Source organism: Lytechinus variegatus, chromosome 6 (assembly GCF_018143015.1).
Source record: "Lytechinus variegatus isolate NC3 chromosome 6, Lvar_3.0, whole genome shotgun sequence".
Taxonomy (NCBI): domain Eukaryota; kingdom Metazoa; phylum Echinodermata; class Echinoidea; order Temnopleuroida; family Toxopneustidae; genus Lytechinus; species Lytechinus variegatus.
This window is the reverse complement of record NC_054745.1, coordinates 31,019,228-31,039,484: the sequence shown is the minus strand read 5'-3', so window position 1 is coordinate 31,039,484 and position 20,257 is coordinate 31,019,228. Positions and strand designations below refer to the sequence as shown.

The window sequence follows — 20,257 nt, the reverse complement described above, 5'->3', positions numbered from 1 at the left end:
GGGGGGGGGGCAGAGGGTGCAGTCTGCCCCCCTGACGACTCAGCCCATGCAAATGACATATCCCTGCTCCCCCTGGCGAGCTTGAAAACCTATCCCCCCCCCCGACTTGCTTGTCATTTTTTTTTTCTGGTACGATTGAAGGCCTTTTCTGTGTGTGTGTGTCAATTTTATTATTTTTTTTGCTTGCTTGCTTGTCAAATTTTTCGACCGGTTTTGCCCCCCCCCGTGGAAAATCCTAGGTACGCCACTGAAAACCATCATCAACATCATCTTTCTTTTAATAATCCCAATCACAGTGCATACCTCATAATCCCAATAGAAGGCCGATAAGTAAGTCTCCACAGATACGCTGTCCTGTGCTGCCAACCTTGCATCAGTGGGTCGTGCCACATCAGCTCGACTTCATCTGAGGTGGTGTACGAATGCCACAGAGCATTGGCTAGCGTGGTCCCAGGGCCTGTTGTAGAGTGCACCTTCTGCGTATCAAAGGACATATTTCACAATGGGTGATTTCAAGCTCAGTGTGAAAGGAAATACAAATCTTGCATAGCACCACTTCAAGTCTCAACTAGTAATATCTGGGGCCCGTCTTACAAAGATGTGCAATTGATCCAATAAATTGCAACTTTGGAAAGCCAGCAAAGTCAACATATTAAATGCATGTCTGTTCAAATTTTTCTCTAGATATAAATGCATATCCATAAATTCATTGATTTCTTGACAATTTGGTGTGTTCTCCTTTGTTCACCAAGGACATTTTGCACATTTCCTGTAGAAAACAATTATGACACTGATGGATTTCCATAGTTATGATTGATTGGATCAATTGTAACTCTTTGGAAGATGGGGCACTGGTTATATAATGACATCCATACTAATTTTTCAATCTCTATAATGATAATTATATCATTTCAAATACTAATTCAAATTTATGTGATTTTTTTTTCATAATTCTATTTCAGGTATATATTTCAGATTTCAGGTTCTAATCCCAACGTAGCACTAGCATCCTTTGGCAAGGCATTTATCTGCATTTGCCACTCTCGACCCAGGTGTAGTAAATAGGTAACGGGTAGGAAGGAATTCCTTGAATGCTCGATGCACCTGATTAAATTAGCCATGCTAAAGCCGGGGTAATAGCATGCAGCGCTGAGAAACATTTGTATTAAGGGATATATAAATGTTGCATATTATCATTATAATTACTATTACAATATATATGTTGGTTGCATAACAATACTATAAAAAAATAAGAAATGGCAATCTGTTTATTCAGACGATTTCAAATCCTACACTACCATGAGATTAAATAAGAGTGTGAACACGACTTGCCTTGATCTGTAATCCCTTTAAGCCAGCATATTGTGTATCCTTGTTAAGGTTGGTGTGTTTCCACATCGCTACATAGAACTTCCTATTGCTCTGATAGCCATAGACAAAGCCCATGTAGTTGCCCCCGTCGTCACCATTCACGTACGTGGTGCAGCGGAAGTCTACCGGTCCTAACGTATCGTAGCCAATCAACATCACAGGGGAGGATATGAAGGAGGAGTTGAAGAGGTGAATTTCTTTGCCCTGAAGAAAAAGGGGAGTAAATAAACACATAGCATAATATTATTGTTTTTGTCTTAAAGGATGGTCCAGGCTGAAAATATTTTTATCTAAATGAATAGAGTAAAATTCACTACGTTGCCGCAATAAATAACTAATGCATTTACTCAGGTGTCGATCCAATCGTTTAAGTTCTTGGTAGAAAAAAATTGAATAACCTAATTTCATGTAATAAAATACAAAACAAGTGGGGATATGACATCATCAGCCCACCTAATGAATATTCATACAGACATGCCTAGAACTGTTTCACCAGAATAATGCAAATCTTTAAAATTCAATAACTTTGTTATTTGTTATCCGATTTTGATAAAATTTTCAGCATTTTGCTGTGTGAATTTTTCTCTACATGTATTTATTGAGATATCAATATCTCCAGCCTTGACCATACCTTTAAAGAACAGAGTGGAGCAGTTTAATGCATGTCATACAAACTCCAGTGCTTGGAAACATTTGTATCATCACCACCATCATCATCAATACTAGTTTTATCATTATTATTACTATTATTGCTACTATTGTTATTATAGTCATTATTATTATTACTTTTGATACTATTTTTGTTACTTTAGTCATTATCATCATCATTTTATCAGTATCTTTGCCCTGAAGAAGGGGAGGGAGGGGTGTTAATTTATAAAAAATATAATATAACTTAATTGTTTTATTCTTAAAGAACAGAGAAGTGCATTGAAACAAAGGGATTTATGCATCTCATAAAAAATCCAGTGAGCACTTTGAATTAATTTATATCATAACATCATTATCATTATCATTATCATCATTGGCATTACAATTATTATTATCATTATAATTATAAGTGTCATTATTATGACTATTGTTATCATTTTTATTATAGTTAGTATCATTAATATTGTTATTATCATTATTGTTAATACTATCATCATCATCATCATCATTACCATCATAATGAACATCATTAATATAATTATTTTTTCATTATTACTACGAATACAATCTGTCCACAGTAAAGTAGGCCCTATACAAACAATATGATTTTTCCTGTCTATACACAAACATTCATACATGGCTTCATTATGTAAAAAAGCTTTTATTACATCATTGCACTGTCCAAAAAGCATTAAACTAGAATAACTTACTGAATCTGTCAAATACCATGATGGCGGATCGTCCACCGTCTCGAGATTCACCGATATAAATGGGTCAAAGTTCGTCACATGGTAGCGGTTACTCTTCGGACAGTTATCATCGTCGTCTAACACACCGTCTCCATCGTAATCTGTCTCGCAAACATCTCCTATGTGGTTACCTAGAGCATGAATAAAAATAAACACATGGGACTGGTGAAGGGTCAAAGGTCATAGGAACTTTAATTTCAGGTGAGGTAAAGGTGTCAAAGGTTGTCACATGGTATCAGTTATTCCTAGGAATAACAGTTTTATTTGGCACCTCTCTCCATCATAGCTGTCTCTCCTATGACGTTATACCCGGGGCATTACATGATGATAAATACGTCAGACTAGGGGTCAAAGGTCACAGGAACATTAATGTCAGGTAACTAATAGGGCAATATACCCATTTATTCTACAAAGCATTATGAAATAAAGATGTTGAAACAGTGAAGTAGATTGGAGAAAGTGTGTACAACCTATATTTTAACTATCCCTCGGATAGGACGTTAAATGGAGGCCCCGTGTAGAGGAGAGTCACCACCCTTGCACGTTAAGAACCCATTGCACTATTCGTATAAGAGTAGGGGGAAACCCCGGTGTAGTGGTCCACCTGCATTCCCCCCAATCAGTTATATCGGGAGGAGAGACCTGCGGGTCACAGTGATTCAGTTCGCTTTTCGCCTCCCAGGCACAGGTGACGCCAAAACAAATAATAATAATAGATACAGAAGTGTGGAAAGAGAGAGTAATGTGCCTCTTACCGTCGTCATCAGTCTGTCCAGCGTTAGGATATAGAGGGCAGTTGTCAGAGCTGTTTGGCTCCCCATCACCGTCTTTATCGTCATCACATTCATCACCTGAACAAAATGAAGAAAAAAAAGGACTTACATTGGGTGACTGACCAAATCATGAAAGTTATTAGCACTGACAAGTTAATTATCAAAGTTACTGTAGAAATAGTCAGCCACTAAAAACCAAGGAAAGGTTTCAGGGTGGTGGCGTTTCATGAAGCCGTTAGTGAATTATTGGACAAATTTAGGCACGACTGAACATGATCTCAGGTCTTAAGTCAGCTACTTATAGGGATACATCTTTTAGTTCAAGAAAGGGTTGCCAATCGTGCGCAAGTCATTCGTAACTTTCAAGCAGATTTATGTAACAGCCCCCTTATCAGACAAATGTTGATGAAATGCCTCACTGATGGGTCTATAATTTCCTTTGTAGAAATGTTTAAAGGGAAAAATCATATTCAACAGGCAATGACCACTTTATATTCTATTTTCATATCTAAAGAAGATTTGTGACACCTGCATAAGAGGGCACTATCAATATTATAACATTGTTTTAATAGTGACAGCGGTGGGATGTGTAATATGTCATATATAATTATCAGCAAGATCCATTCCTATCAAAGCATTGCTGTTTCTTTATTAATTTATCAATGTAATCAGTATATTTATCATTACTACGACCAAATCAATAGTAGACCTATGTGTGTTGAGCCATGATGATCTTAGATGAGCTGAAAAATTTGACAGCCTCCAGCAGGCTGAGTGCATAAAAACCTAACATACAGCACTCGACTGTTAGCTTAAAGGTCAAGTCCACCTCAGAAAAATGTTGATTGAATCAATATAGAAAAATCAAACAAGCACAACACTGAAAATTTCATCAAATTCAAGATGTAAAATAAGAAAGTTATGACATTATAAAGTTTCGGTTATATTTCACAAAATAGTTATATGCACAATTTAGTCACATACACATGAGGAAATCAATGATGTCCCTCACTCACTTTCTTTTGTTTTTTGTTGTTTGAATTATTCAATATTTTAATTTTTACAGATTTGAGAATAAAGACCAACTTGACTGAACCATAAAAGGCTAAACAGCGGAAATTCCACATGTTCAGGGCAAAATCAAAATTTTGTTTCACAGGACAATGAGGAGAAAATAAGAATATTTCATATTTCATAAAATAAAATACAAAAGAAATAATGAGTAAGTGATGATGTCATCAGTTCCCTCATTTGCACACTGACTGGGATGTGCTTGTAACCATTTCATGAAATTAAGCGAAACTTAAAAATCTCATACCTTTCTTATCTTACATCCAATTTTGATGAGATTTTCAGTGTTTTGCTTGTTGGATTTTTCACTTTTTATTCAACTCCACTTTTTGTTGGGGTGGACTTGTTCTTCAAGTATGGCATCCATTATTATTTTAACATAACTCTCTTCAAGCAGTATTCATTTTGTTTCTTCCTCTTAGGGATACGAGTATTCAGGTATATAAAAGTGATGATGAGAACAGAAACACAATGAAAATTTAAAAAGTCAATTAACATCATCTTCAAATCTTAAAATAAAAACAAATTATCGAACATGACTCACCAACTCCATCACTATCCGTGTCTGTTTGATCAGCGTTTGGTATAACCAAGCAATTATCAGCAATATCAATGATACCATCACCATCACTGTAAGATAAAAATTTCATAAAGAGAATACATGTATATTCAAACAAACTTTCATAACTTCAGACTTACCTACAAATTGATTGTTTTTTTTTAAGTGGTTCCGGAAAAACAGCTAATTAACAAAACAATAATGATGCTTCCATATACAATAATATAGTATTTAATACTATGCTTCTAAGTGCTTTACAATGCAATATTGGTATTCAAAATAATTGAATATGCTTATTTTATCTTCACTACTGTAAATATATAAAAGAAATTGTATTGTATTCATTGGTTTTCCATTGTCATAAAACAAAGTTACAAACCATATCATAAGTTATATCACAGAGAATGCCAATCATACTAATTCAAAACAGAATTAGAACAAAGGATAAATTTGAACTAGCTATATAGAACAGCTTTGCTGAAATAAAGTAAAAGAAAAGAGACCGAAGGGGATTGCCAAGAAAAGCTTTGCTTGTAAGAGAGGCAAGCCCCCGAGAATAAGCTTCAATTATAAGGTAATAGATAGGAAACAAAACTGATATGTTGGAGACGGTGTCATGAACATTCTGCAGCTACATGTATGAAGAGGCAAAGCAGTAGTGGGGCCCGTAACACAGAGCTTAGCAATTCATCGTAGAACATTTTTTTATGATTGATTGCATTGACTACAATGTACAGTCAATTATGAAAGTCAATCATACGATTAATCACTAATCTTGTTTTACAGTATGGGCCTCACATCATAAAAATAAAGATGATAACCAGAGAGACTTGGGTAATGTTTCATAGACTTTTTATAATATTCAAATGCACGATTTCTAGAACATAGCTCCTTTCAGCCAATCAGATTAAAGGATTTCAATAACTTTAACTTTTGTTACAAATGTGTTATTATACCAAGTTTAATGAAACAGGCCCCTGTTTTAACCCTATCCAGGCCGTGGGGGGGCCTCAATTTGTGCAATATTTTCGCCGTGCGAAATTTTTTGACCAAGCCGCTTGCTGACTTTTTACTTTCATGTCTCGCGCAACTTTTGAGACCAGTTTTGCATCACCCGGGCACGCGGTTCCAAAATTATGCAACATTATGTAAGTGCATGTCGCACCAAAAATTGCTCAAAATCGTGATTTCGTGTACAAAGTCAATGCAAATTGTGTTTTCAACCAAATATTATAAATGTATGATCATTTTTAGTTTTGCTGGTCTAAATGTATTTATTCTATGTTGTTTATGATCTTAGAAGAGTCCCCAAAGAAATTTCATTAAAAAAACAATGAAAAACAAAAGGTCCAAAAAACAAAGAAATACACAAGGAATAGCAAAAAAACAATAAAATACATAAGAAATTGATCTGACATCGCAATATTTTTCATGTACACTTGCTAGGAACACCAAAAAGAGTTCTTATACTGAAAATTAGACCATTTGGAGCTTTATTTAGGGAGTTAGAGGGAAAAGTATGATCTCTTGCATACTAATTATGCATAAATCAGCATAATCGCTTAAATAACAATTAGCATGAAATAAATTACTACACAGTTTTGTAGATTATGTCCAAGACAACCTACGTGCCAATTTTCGGCGCGATCGTGCGGCCAATGGCCAAGATCTCAAAGGGGGGGCCCTGGGAGAAGATAAGAGAATAAGATCAAAAGTGGAACATCCCAGGTGGGTGTTTATAAAGCTTTTCGCAAGTTACGAGCGACTCTACAAACAACTTATGATCCTTTCTTGTGGTAGGTGATACACACGCGATTTCTATTGGCGGTGATTTGTTTCCTAAGTAAAAAAGGGTCACAAGTCGTTCAAATTGAACTCTCCTTAGATAGAGAGAGGGGAGAACCAAAGAGACCAGAGGGGAATAAAGGAGAGAGGAAGAAACATACAGGCAGTACAGGAATATATGTCTAATAACGAGATTGGGGGAAAAGAAGTTGGAGAAGAAAGGGAGAAAATACAGAGAATATAGAGAAAATATAAGTGAGAGAGAGACAGTGTGAGATAGAGAAAGAAAAGCAGAGAATTAGAACGAAAATCAGAGGGTACTGTAACATAAAGGTATGCCTGATTTTCACGATTTATTGCACATTGTGCTCAATGCAATACATTGTAAAAACATGTTCTACAATGATTGCTAGGCCCCCTGAACATCATTTACCCATCTGAACCAGTTTTACAAAGATGTTGAGTATTTTTCAAGAATTTGAAAAAGCCTCTTACCGATCTATATTGGTCCCATCATAATCATCGCAAGTATCGCCATAGCCGTTTTGATCGGTGTCGGTCTGCGCCGAGTTCGAGTTGTCAGGACAGTTATCGCACACATCACCTATCCCATCGTTATCCGAATCGGTCTGGTCTGTGCTGTTGAACAGGGGGCAGTTGTCAGAGATGTCATCGATTCCTGGAGGTCAAAGGTCAAAGAATGATCAATGGGATTAGATCTATTGTATCAATCATTTACCACCTCCTCTATAATCACATAGGGTCATAGGTCACTCGTTTCAAACATCTCTCTCCTATCTACACGCCATCATATTCCATCTGGTCTGTGCTATTGAATGATAAATAGATAATGGGAAATTTAGCTTGTCTTCCCAGGGGCCAGTCTTACAAAGAGTTGCGATCGATCCAATCAATCGCAACTATGGAAAGCCAGCAAAGTCAACATATTAAATGCATGTTTGTTCAAAAAAATATTAAAGATATGAATGTATATCCATAAATTCATTGATTTCTTGACAATTTGGTATGTTTTCCTTTGTTTACAAAGGAAATTTTGCAAAGTTCCTATGAAAAATTATGACACGGATGGATTTCCATAGTTACGATTGATTGGATCAATCGCATTTCTTTGTAAGAAGGGGCCCTGATATAAATCCAACATGCATTCTCTACCTGTTTAACAAGATATTCAGTATTGTAAGAGTAATTGGAGAGAGAAGAGAAAATCAGAGGAAAGATAGGTAAGAACCTACAAGTCAAAGAATTACTATAAAAAACTTTCAGCCAAGGAGTTGTTCTTGAACTAAAAGAAAAAAAAAAATAATAATAATAATTGTGATATCTTATTGAGCGCACACAGCGTCCAGAGACGCTCATGGGGCAAGCACAGCAACAGTTCCTTTGGAAACAATATTTTATATACATATATACCACAAACAACAACAAATATAGAAGACATCTTAAGTCACTATATGTACCATCCTGAATCATCATCACCACTGAAATTCCCACCTACATCCTGGTAAGAAGGTAGAATATACAGGGGTTCAACAATTACTGCACAGAATTATTATCCTTTAGACATGTATAAGCACATTACTCTGTGTAACTTGGATCAAAGTGCATTGCACCGTGCACTGTCAAGTTCACTATACTGTGTACAATCTTCAGCATGCATTACACTACATATTATCTTGATCATACAGTCAAGGAGTTGTTCTTGTTCTAAGAAGGTACATGTAGAATATACAGGGGTCCAACAAACACTTCACACAATTCTTATCCTTTACATGCAGATTACACCGTGTAGCTTACAATCCTGAATAACTTGGATAAAAGTGCATTGCACTGTGGACTATCTGGTATGAAAGTTCACTACACTGTGTACTATCATGAGCATACAACTATTGCTCTTACCGTCTCCATCGTCATCGTCATCACACTCATCTCCATCCCCGTCACCATCGGTATCAAACTGGTCTGGGTCAAAGGTCGAAGGGCAGACATCACAGGCATCACCATAACCATCTCCATCTGCATCGGCTTGATCTCGATTGGCTACGTACTGGCAATTATCCTGAAAATGACAAATCATTGTTGCAAACATTGTGTTTATACAGAGGCTCCTTAAAATGATCATGAGTAATCATCAAAAACTGTGTTCACACAAAGACTTCTGACATGGCATTCATCATCATCATAAACATTGTGTTCATACAGACTCCTGAAATGACAATAAATCGTCATCACAAACTGTGTCTTCATACAAAGACTCCTGAAATGACAAGCATCATCATCATAAACATTGTGTTCATACAGACTCCTGAAATGACAATAAATCGTCATCACAAACTGTGTCTTCATACAAAGACTCCTGAAATGACAAGCATCATCATCATAAACATTGTGTTCATACAGACTCCTTAAATGACACTCATCATCATCACAAACTTATGTTTATACAGAGACTTCTGAAATGACTGTAAATCATCACCAAAAACTTTGGTGTTTATACAGATAATCCAACTATAAAGTCAATCTGGATCATAAGAGAGGATAAAAGGGAATCTCTTGAATTTTGCCTGTGTGTGTGAACACTGCATAATTTGTTGGCTATATGTATTAAAAGGAATGTTGAAGCACTTATGTGGGCGACTTGTACAGGTGACAAAAATCATGCTTATTCAAGCTGATTAGAGAGGTTCCTACAGAAACACATTGAATGATAGAAATGATAACAGTGCTGCATGATATCACATATTTGAATGTTCAGTTGTCACCAGCTGTAATGACCACGATATGGTAATACACCTTCCTTAATGAAAAATTGCCAACCATGACAGTGAATATCACCTGGACATTAGGCTCAGCGGTAAAGCGCCCATCTCAATAACAGGAAGTCGTTGGTTCAACCCTCATCCGAGTCACACCAAAGACTCTTTAAATTGGACCTTCTGTCCTCTGCTTAGGCACTCAATATTTTAAAATGAAGAAAGGAGACAGGATAGCTCAGTCGGTATAGTGGGGGTTTCAGATTCCGGTGGCTTGAGTTCAATTCCCTCTTGGTACCCTAGTGCCCTTTGGTAATGCATTTAAATCCTTACTTCCAGGTCCCTTGGAGAGGACCTTCAGCCATTGGTCCTCTGATTGCTTGCTTACAAGCATTCACGCTTTCTTCGCAGTCAGGAAAACAAAACACCACCATTACAATAATTTCATATTTTGCAAGGCACGCTGGGAAAACTGTTTACATGAAAGCTGGAATCCTTACCATGGGTAAATCAGAATTAGTGTTATACTTTACTTTTATCGAATGATGCTTGTACATGTTGGACTATGCCTGTTCATCAGTCCAAGGGAATAACCTGTATGCTCCACTCTTATCAGTTGCATGTGGCAAGACAGAAAACCATCAAAGTCATACACATACAGTTATCATCATAGCATTGTGGTCCAAAAACAGAGGGTCGTGGGTTTGAATCCCAGCCATGGCGTATTTTCCTTCAGCGAGAAATTTATCCACATTGTGCTGCACTCAACCCAGGTGAGGTGAATTGGGTACCCGGCAGGATTAATTCCTTGAATGCACTGAGCGCTGAAAGGCAGCTCGAGCTAAAGCCGTGGTAATAATAATAATAAACAACGCGCCTCGGAATTGAAATATTTCTAGATAGATGGCGCTATATAAATGCCTATTATTATTATCATAATTATTATTTTTATATAATAGTGACCACTTTTTTCAACTGGAACAAATAAAGGAACCCCCCCCCTTCCTCTGGGAGCACACTGACAATACTCACCTGGTCATCATAGATGCTATCATTATCATCATCTCGATCGCATTCGTCTCCGATCTGATCATCGTCGGCGTCCTCTTGCCCGCTGTTTGCCGCGAACTCGCAGTTGTCTGCCTTGCATTCATTGCTAGAGCCATCGTTGCATTCCAGGGATGCTACCGGTCGGCCATCCATGTCAATGTCCAAGCCGCAGAATTCCCCGTTGCCAGCGTAGCCATCATTGCAGCTGAAATGAGAAATCAATGACATTAAAGCTACCTTTTATTGACAAATCATGGGGAAATCAAGGCTTATCTCAGAACAGAGAAGGGATTCAAGTATTTCACTCGGTCGGTCGCATGCCTTGGGGTGTTATGTAATAGACGCTGGCATGTCTGGGAGGTCTGTAGGCGAGCAATAGCTAGTACACTAACCAACCAGAAGCAAACCTTCGTGTTTTCACTTTGAAACATGTAGGGCCTACCTTCACAGGGTTTATTTATTTTGGGTTAGCAATCAAGAGACCTGCTATGAGTCTAGGAATTGGGATTGTTAGAAACTGGAACCGCAATGATCCGAAGTATCATGAGTTCGGTCAAATCCGTGCTGTCCAAACTTTTATCGCATTAGTCCGACGGGCGCTCAGGACGAACGGATTATATTATGCAAGTCACTTGGCCAAATTTCGTATTGTTTCAATTTTCCCATAATTTGTCAGTTGCTGGGCCCTTTAAGAAGTCAATCATAATATATCCAGGGGGGGGCACAAATATAATGGTGTTACCGGTGTGCCGCTTTGATGACCCCCTTTTCAGACCTAATTGTCAGTTCTGAAGATACTCTGTTCATATCAGATTAAACAAACATGTGACCCCCACCCCCAACGAGCATGCTAACCTCATTATAATAAATGGCTATTATTATCATGCCGTCCTTATCACCATGAAGTGGGTAGTTGTTAAGAACAAGTTCCATGGGGGAGGTAATTTTGATATTCTGCCTTTAAAGGTAAATGCTAGTTTTGGTAACGATATAAAATGAGTTCGTACAGAATCCAATGAAATCACCAAAGTGTGTGTTTGTATAAATAAAACGTATGTGCCAAAGGATTCTTGAAGAAATTGTGTAATTGCTGAGAAATCAGCAAATAAGCACAGGATTTGGGTAGAGCGTCAGGCCCGACAGTCGAAGCGATAATTATACACTGTCTCACGTGCACTTATCTGGGTTGGGGATCTACAGTCTTAACATTTTTCAGCGTAGATTTCAAGATTTCACAAAGTTCAGTTTATGTAACTGTACCAGATCTAGATCCTCGATGATATACTGTCAATTAAGCCTTGTTTTAGAGACTTTCACATGAAATCAATGTTTACTGCACCTACTAAAATTTCTTTTTAAAGTTTGGAATATGATCCAATCTTCCCTCAAGAAAGCATTCCCATGTTCTACATTAAGAAGATCTGTTTACCTCGCAAGTGAATGTTCCTGCTCCTGTTGATGTACATGTTGCGTTGTCATGGCAATTATCAAGATTCAGTGCGCAGTAGTCGCCTGGGGTACAACCGACTATAGTGTTACCAAGGTAACCAGGCGGGCATGTACCACAGGAGTAGCTTCCCTGTAAAGACAGTTTGGAGAAAACATCAGGTGATTTTAAGTCCGCTGTTGGCCTTGGTGTTGGTGTTGAAATTTTGATGGCTTCCCCTTGCTCCAAAACTTACTCAGAGTTTGTAAAACTGATCCAGATCATATTATTGACATCTCAACAACTAGTGAGTGACTTTTCAGGACCATCTTCAATTTATGTTTGGTGTTATGACACCAAAAGGTCAACACCGAACTTGAATTCACCCATTGGTTATGGAAACCAGTGAAGCTGCTCTGTAAGGTTAAATATCTTTGAGGGATGATGATAATAATATAAAAAAATAATAATCGCTAGAGGGTATTCATTTGTCTCGCAATCTACTATGGTCAACAAGCGATTATTTCAATCCGCAATAAAGAACCTATTTAGTATTAAAAAAATAATGATTACAAATAGTTGTTTCACTTGCTCACATTTACTTTATCAGAAGTCCCAAAGCACACTACATGTATATTAATAAAACATTACTCTGGTACTCTGCCCACTTCACACCTCAGAATAGGTTTGATATCTAAAAGAAAGAAATATGCAGATATTTCATTTTTGAATGGGCACTCACAATTGGCAGTGATTTCCCAAAGAGCTTAAAAAACTAAGATTTTTAAAAAGAGATCAGTGGCGTACCTGTAAGACAGTGGGCAAGAGAAGGGCCAAAGAATGGACCAGAGTATAATTAGTCTTATCTGGATTAAATTAATCAGAAAGAAGGATTCTTCATATATTTGATAGAACAGTTTATTTCTAAAGCACCTTTTCCATGAGATACAAAGTAGATTGAGATGCAATGTCCTGGGTTCCGTTGCATAAAGAGTTGCATTTAAACGCAAGTCAAAAAATCAATCGCAAGTCCCAAAAGCACGCTGTCGATTGGTTGAAAATCAAGTTGCGCATGATTTTTAGACTTGCGATTGATTGCAACTCTTTCCGCAACAGGCCCCTGGTCAGCACAGGGAGTAAATATTTACAAATTACCATGCAAGGACAGTATTGTTCTCTGCATGCATGGGGAACCAGGGGCCCATCTTACAAAGAGTTACGATTGATCCGATCAATTACAACTATGGAAAGCCAGCAAAGTCAACATATAAAATGCATGTTTGCTCCATTTTTTTTCTAGATATGAATGTATATCCATATACCCATTGATATCTCGCCAGTTTGGTGTGTTCTCCTTTGTTTATAAAGGACATTTTGCACATTTCCTGTGTAAAAAATTATGACACTGATGGATTTCCATAGAGTTATGATTGATTGGATCAATCGTAACTCTTTGTAAGACGGGGACCAGGATATTGTGAGGTAACAAAGAATAACTTACCACTGTATTAATGCATTCCACATCAGGGTCACAGCCACCATTGTCTACTTCACATTCATTGACGTCAGAACACACCTACAGAATCAAGAAAAAAAATTTATCTTATCATATCAGGACGATTTAATACAAACAAACTCCTAGAAAAAATCATGAAGGACCACAATTAAGGTATGAGATAATCACATTTCTTCATACATTTTTTTTTCCACTTTGGCTTTTGTGCTATCATCAAATTGAGGTGTTTGTACAGCATATAATTTCCAATATCTTTTGGATGCACATCAGGCTTATTATATTTGTGCCTTTTCTACATTTTTCATATAATTTATATTCATGTACAGAAGCATACAAAGTTCTAATACACTTCAAACTTTCTCACTAGCTCAGTTCAGGGTAATATTACTTTCATCGTAATTATTTTTTCTAAGTGCATTAACATGTAATGAATTCTAATTCAAAAATGTATGAATAGTTATGCAGTCATTCTTCATAAAAAACAAAGTACAAGACCATCTTGAAATACCCATTGGAAATACCGTACCTGTGGATTGGCATTAGCATAGGCTAGTCCGATACCATGAGGCGTATCTCCCTCGTAGCCTAGAGGGCAGGCTCCGCATTCAAATCCGGGTTCAAAGTTCACGCAGGCGCTGGTGTTAAAACATGGATTTGCTTCTTCACACTGGGAAAGGGAGAAATATTATAAACAATTCTTGACCATGAAAATCATAAAAATCTTACTTAATTTTTTTTTCAATTTACAAGATAATAGGATGCATCTGCAGGAGTCCCTCCCACTGGCCCCTCACCTTGGGTGGCAACATGATCAGCTCTGCGGCAACTCAGTAAAAAGAATAGAAATGGTGCCCACTAGTGCTGTAGCTCGGTTCCTTCAACTCGGTCCGAACCCGGCTCGTAAATCTTATCAGAATCATAGCTCGACCCGGAGAGGCCCGGTAACCCGGTCCGGCTAAAATTGATTTATGTCCATGCAAAAGTACAAAGTTTTGACCTACTTGACTCTTATCTGTGACCGACATCACCTTCTGACCTTGTTCTCAAAAGACGATACAAACCCCCAAAATATTTAATTCATTGTTTATATCATCCAGTAGTAATGTAGAGAGGGATTGAGACAATACAAGGCCAAATCGCAATTCCTCACATCACCAGTGCAGCGGTCAACAGCACAGTCTGTGCACCGCTAGTGATTTACTACGAAACATGTGCTTTGAGATGATTATTTTTTTTGTGTGTGTGAAATCAAGAGGCAGATTACAAACCACATTGTTTATTATGTTATCATTCTGGTGACCCAATTTTCAAACAGGCTCTCACAGAGATTGTTTCTGTCTATCATAGGGCAGATTTTTTTCGGAGGGGTGGAGGTGGCAGAAAGAGTTAATTTCTGAGCGTATTTCATTCTTCATATTTGCTTAGAAGCAATAGAATATTTTAATCAAACTATTTTTTGTGTATGATTTATTTTTATCTGTCTTATTCTAGCCTTCAGCTACTGGTAATAATATTTTTAATAAAAATATTTTTGATAAAAAATGAATCAAAATACATTTTTATTTCATATTAAACTTTGACAATCGGTCCAATATCATCCTACCCCCATATCATCCATTTAGTCATCTCTCACGTTTTTTTGTTTTTGTTTTTTTTTGCTCTTGTACACATACCCCCCCCCCTTCTCTCTCTCTCCCGGTAACGGCACCCTCCTCTTCTCGTCCGTCTAGTCCACCCTCTTTAATGTATCCTTTAAATGGGAATTAAATTGTTTTGCACCCACTCCCAGCTGAGCTATTATTTTCGGATCACCGACTTTGTGGAAAATGTCAACACAACAGGGTTTTGGGGGGAGGGAGGGCTTTTATGGTTAGCAGAAAAAACTGGTATAAAAGATATCTCAATAAACCGGACAGATTATTTTACCAAAAAAGAGAGAAATATTCTGCATGTCATCACAGTCATAATATCAAAAGGAAAACTTCTTGAGTTATGACCATGCCTAATGGACCAACTGGCCTTTACTTGTAAACAAATTGGACATTCTCACCCAGTGAAACCATTACTCTCAGCCAATCACATGACCAGTCAGACGATATCACATGGCAGGTACTGTGTGCATGTGCGCCGTTAGCCGGCTAGCTATATCATCTCGATCCCTCACACACAAGGCCATGACTCAGGAGGTCCGATCATGATGGGGAAAAAATGAAAAAAAGGTAGGGATGGTTGGCCTTTGACCTGTCCCCTCGACCATCACACTAGGTGGATGGATTGCTTGTTAAAAATAGTTTCACAACTTTTATTGCGGTGACAAATGACACCTCAAATATTATCAAACAATCCGGGTTTATTTTCCGGGTTCGAGGGATTCAAAGTGAAACCCGGCCCGTAAAGCTCCGAGCCGGTCAATGCCAACTCGGCAGGATTCAGCCCGGTAAACAATCCGAGCTACAGCACTAGTGCCCACCTTGCGCATAGGATCATTGGTAGGAAATGCATATGTGTCACCAGAAGATGGTGCTATTGGGCAAGAATGTGTGTACTATTATTCGCCAGGGCAAGCTAATAAAGTTGACAAGCATTTCATGAAGGCAGATGCAATCTAATTACCATTGACGTAAATAAATGGATATACCTGACGATACCCTGATGCCAAAATGATTTCTACTTACCTTCAACTACTTTTTCCCCATTTCTCAAAATGCTGTCCTTGCCCTCTACCCCTGTTTGTCAACATCTTCTCCTCTCCACTAAATTTACTTTTTTCTCTTTATCTGTATATCCCATCTCTTTTGGCATTTATACATGTTATACACCTTCCATCGATTCCTAAGAACACTGGTTTCTTCCCTTTCTGACCATACTATCTAACTACCCCATTCCTATCCTTCCATGGCATACCCCTTCTCTCCCTTTCCAACCAAACATTTTCACTGGTGACAGTAAATCCCTCAGGGAAATAAAGACAGCAGTTTGTCCAGACCTGTCAATTACCTCTGGGAATGAAAAATTGTATTCTGTGATAAAAAAAATGTATTTTTCCCCCCAAAAGTGTATTTCATAATAAAATGCGTGGAGCACATGCTCATCGCGGGGCTCAAGCTGCATGCAAGTTAAAATGCGCACTGCTCTTGCAGATGAAAAAAAAACATTGAAACATGTGTATATCTCACCCTGGTTTTAACAAAATGATTGAAAAAAAAGTTACCTGAAATTACATTGATCTAATAACCATATTTGTGTAAGTTTTATGAAGTAGAGACATATGAAGAGTTTAGTTGCAAAAGGGATTAGGTCCACTTTTTACCATTCTAAGAAAAAACATGTTTTTTATTCTCACTTACTGCAATACTCTTACGAGAAACTAAATTGTCATGCTGTACTACCCTATCATGTGAACATAAAATTGGGTATAAAAGAAATCTACCTGTCTTCATTTTTTTCCTATATATTCATTTCAAAATTATCTTTGTGGACCTAACCCCTTTTGCAACTAAACTGAAATGAATCCAATCTATTTTGATTAAAAAGGTGATTTGTCTTTATCACTTTTATTCACGTTTTCATGTGAATTTTAAATTTTTGTTGTTTTCATCAGAACGACTAAAAAAAAAAAAAGGTTTTGAGACAGAACACAATAAAAATTTATGAACAATGGACCTAACCCTTTTTGACAAATGAGCTCTTCAGAATAGTTTGTTTGCAAAAGGGGTTAGGTCCACTCCAAGGAGATCATTTTTGTTATTCTCCCATATTGCAATATTCTTATGCAAAACTAAATTTTCGTGATACCCTACCATGAGAACATAAAATTGGGTAAAAAAGAAATCCACCTGTCTTCATATTTTTGTAAATATTCTTTTCCAAAAAAAATTCTGTGTGGACCTAACCCCTTTTGCAACTAAACTGAAATTGTCCTAACCCCTTTTGAAAAAAAGTGATTTTTCTTTGCCATTTAAGACCACTTTTCAATGGGAATTTTAACTTTTCTTTGGTATCATCTTACAGAGCTCATAAAAGTCTATACAGTAAGGCAAACAAGTGGAATGCCTCTGGCCGTCTCACCTGCATCACGCGGTTCAATATAGCAGCAGTGCTGACTTTGAATACTACTCTAACTCGCACAAGATGTTCAGTGATACATGGTTACTCTTATGTCCACTTTTTATGTACTAGACCAACAAACTTACAGAGATATGATGGTTATTTAACAAAAAAACCCAACATTGCCAAAGTTCATTGACCCTAAATGACCTTTGACCTTAATCATGAGACCTGAAACTTGCACAAAATTTTCAGTGATGCTTGATTACTATTATGTCCAAGTTTCATGAATCAGATCCATAAACTTTCAAAGTTATGATGGTAATTCAACAGATACACCCAATTCGGCCAAAGTTCATTGACCTTTGACCTTAATCATGAGACCTGAAACTTGCACAAAATTTTCAGTGATGCTTGATTACTCTAATGTCCAAGTTTAATGAACTAGACCAATAAACTTTCAAAGTTATGATGGTAATTCAACAGATACTCCGATTCAGCCAAAGTTCATTGACCCTAAATGACCTTTGACCTTAATCATGAGACCTGAAACTGCACAAAATTTTCAGTGATGCTTGATTACTATTATGTCCAAGTTTCATGAATCAGATCCATAAACTTTCAAAGTTATGATGGGAATTCAACAGATATCCCCCATTCGGCCAAAGTTCATTGACCCTAAATGACCTTTGACCTTGGTCATGTGACGTGAAACTCATGCAGGATGTTCAGTGATACTTGATTAACCTTATGTCCAAGTTTCATGAACTAGGTTCATATATTTTCTAAGTTATGATGACATTTCAAAAACTTAACCTCAGGTTAAGATTTCGATGTTGATTCCTCCAACATGGTCTAAGTTCATTGACCCTAAATGACCTTTGACCTTGGTCATGTGACATGAAACTCTGAAAGGATGCTCAGTAATACTTGATTAACCTTATGGCCAAATTTTATTAACTAGGTCCATATACTTTCTAAGTTATGACGTCATTTCAAAAACTTAACCTCAGGTTAAGATTTGATGTTGACGCCGCCGCCGCCGCCGCCGTCGGAAAAGCGGCGCCTATAGTCTCACTTTGCTTCACAGGTGAGATAAAAATTCAAATTTGATGAAAAATGGACCTAACCCCTTTTGCAAGTGAGCTCTTCATATAGAGATTATTTTTTTCAATAAAACACGATTTTCTAAAAAAAAACAAATGCTGTCTTGTTTTGGCTACAAAAACGTAGTAAATACGCCAAAACGGTACTGTTTGTCCCATCTCTGCAGAGATCTGTATACATCGCACCTTCCTTCTTTCTTTAACTACGCCCCGCCTTCCCTAGCCACCCCCTTATCTTACCTCATTTATATCCACACAATTATCACCAGTACCGGTGTACCCCTTGGGGCAATCAAGACACCGGTATGTCCCGTCTCCTCCGGTATTCACACACACCACACCCTCAGTGCACGGTCCTGTACTGGTAAAGCATGGACCTAGATCCAAAAAGAGAATATCAATCATTCCGTTTTAATTTATTCCAAATTTTCTTCAAAACAAACAACATACAAGTCAAATAGGAAGAATCAAATTACATTTTATAGGAGTAAAGGTACAAAAAGGATATAAACACGATGCATGCTGCACTCAACCCAGGTGAGGTAAATAGGTACCTGGCAGGAATTTATTCCTTGAAACGCAGCGCGCGTAACAGCTGCACTGCTAAAGCCAGGGTAATTATGCTGCATATACCGTAGAGCGCTTAGAGACTTCTGACAAAGTAAGTATTAAGCGCTATATAAGCAAGTATAATTATTAAGATGGATATCAGAATATGGGGGGGGGCGCAGCATGAGCCAATGACTTCCAAAGACTGGGATCCAAGAATCATAACATAATAATAACTGTAAAAGAGAGACATAAAGTGGTAAAAGACAATTCGGGTGGGTCAAAAGGCAGTGAAACAATATAGTTATACTTCGACAACATTTGCCCCTGCGGGGAGCATTTCATGAGAGTACTTTTCAGAGGTTTTCATCCGACAAGTACGGTTTTATCTGACAGTCATTAAGGTAACAGTGCCTCCCAGCCAATCATAATCCAAGGAAAAGTTGTCAGACCTGACAACTTGTGGGACGGAAATGTTGATGAAGTGCTTCCCTCGCCTTAATATCTCAGAGGGCACATGGTTTAAGTTGGGATTATTATGGAGTTTTTGGTTCAAAGTAATGTAAAGATTAGGCAAGGTTTCCTGTTTGCTTATAAACAGAGATTGTCCTTTAAATGTCATGGAACTCATAAGGCATATTCCTTACAATATTTCAGGGTTTATGGGTATAAATAAGATATTTAAAAACTTTTTTACAATAATTATTATTTACATCAATCACAATTCATAACTATATTGTCATTATTATCATAATTACTAATATCATTTTCAATACTATTATTACTGTTACCAGTTTTATCTATATTTTCAAAGATCATATAATTTATGTTTT

General features: G+C 37.3%; 1 protein-coding gene across 1 annotated transcript in view; it reads right to left on the bottom strand.

Moving 5' to 3' along the window:
• The window catches only part of LOC121417708, a 106,879-nt gene that overhangs the window by 5,704 nt on the left and 80,918 nt on the right, over positions 1–20,257 (bottom strand). The window contains exons 53-64 of the mRNA XM_041611442.1: positions 19,116–19,252; positions 14,249–14,389; positions 13,708–13,782; positions 12,210–12,359; positions 10,763–11,017; positions 8,877–9,036; positions 7,455–7,638; positions 5,160–5,245; positions 3,527–3,622; positions 2,733–2,902; positions 1,333–1,575; positions 304–476 (exon numbers count right to left, since the gene is read on the bottom strand). Of these exons, the coding sequence (XP_041467376.1) occupies positions 304–476; positions 1,333–1,575; positions 2,733–2,902; positions 3,527–3,622; positions 5,160–5,245; positions 7,455–7,638; positions 8,877–9,036; positions 10,763–11,017; positions 12,210–12,359; positions 13,708–13,782; positions 14,249–14,389; positions 19,116–19,252 (1,870 nt within the window). The remainder of the gene's footprint in view (positions 1–303; positions 477–1,332; positions 1,576–2,732; positions 2,903–3,526; positions 3,623–5,159; positions 5,246–7,454; positions 7,639–8,876; positions 9,037–10,762; positions 11,018–12,209; positions 12,360–13,707; positions 13,783–14,248; positions 14,390–19,115; positions 19,253–20,257) is intronic.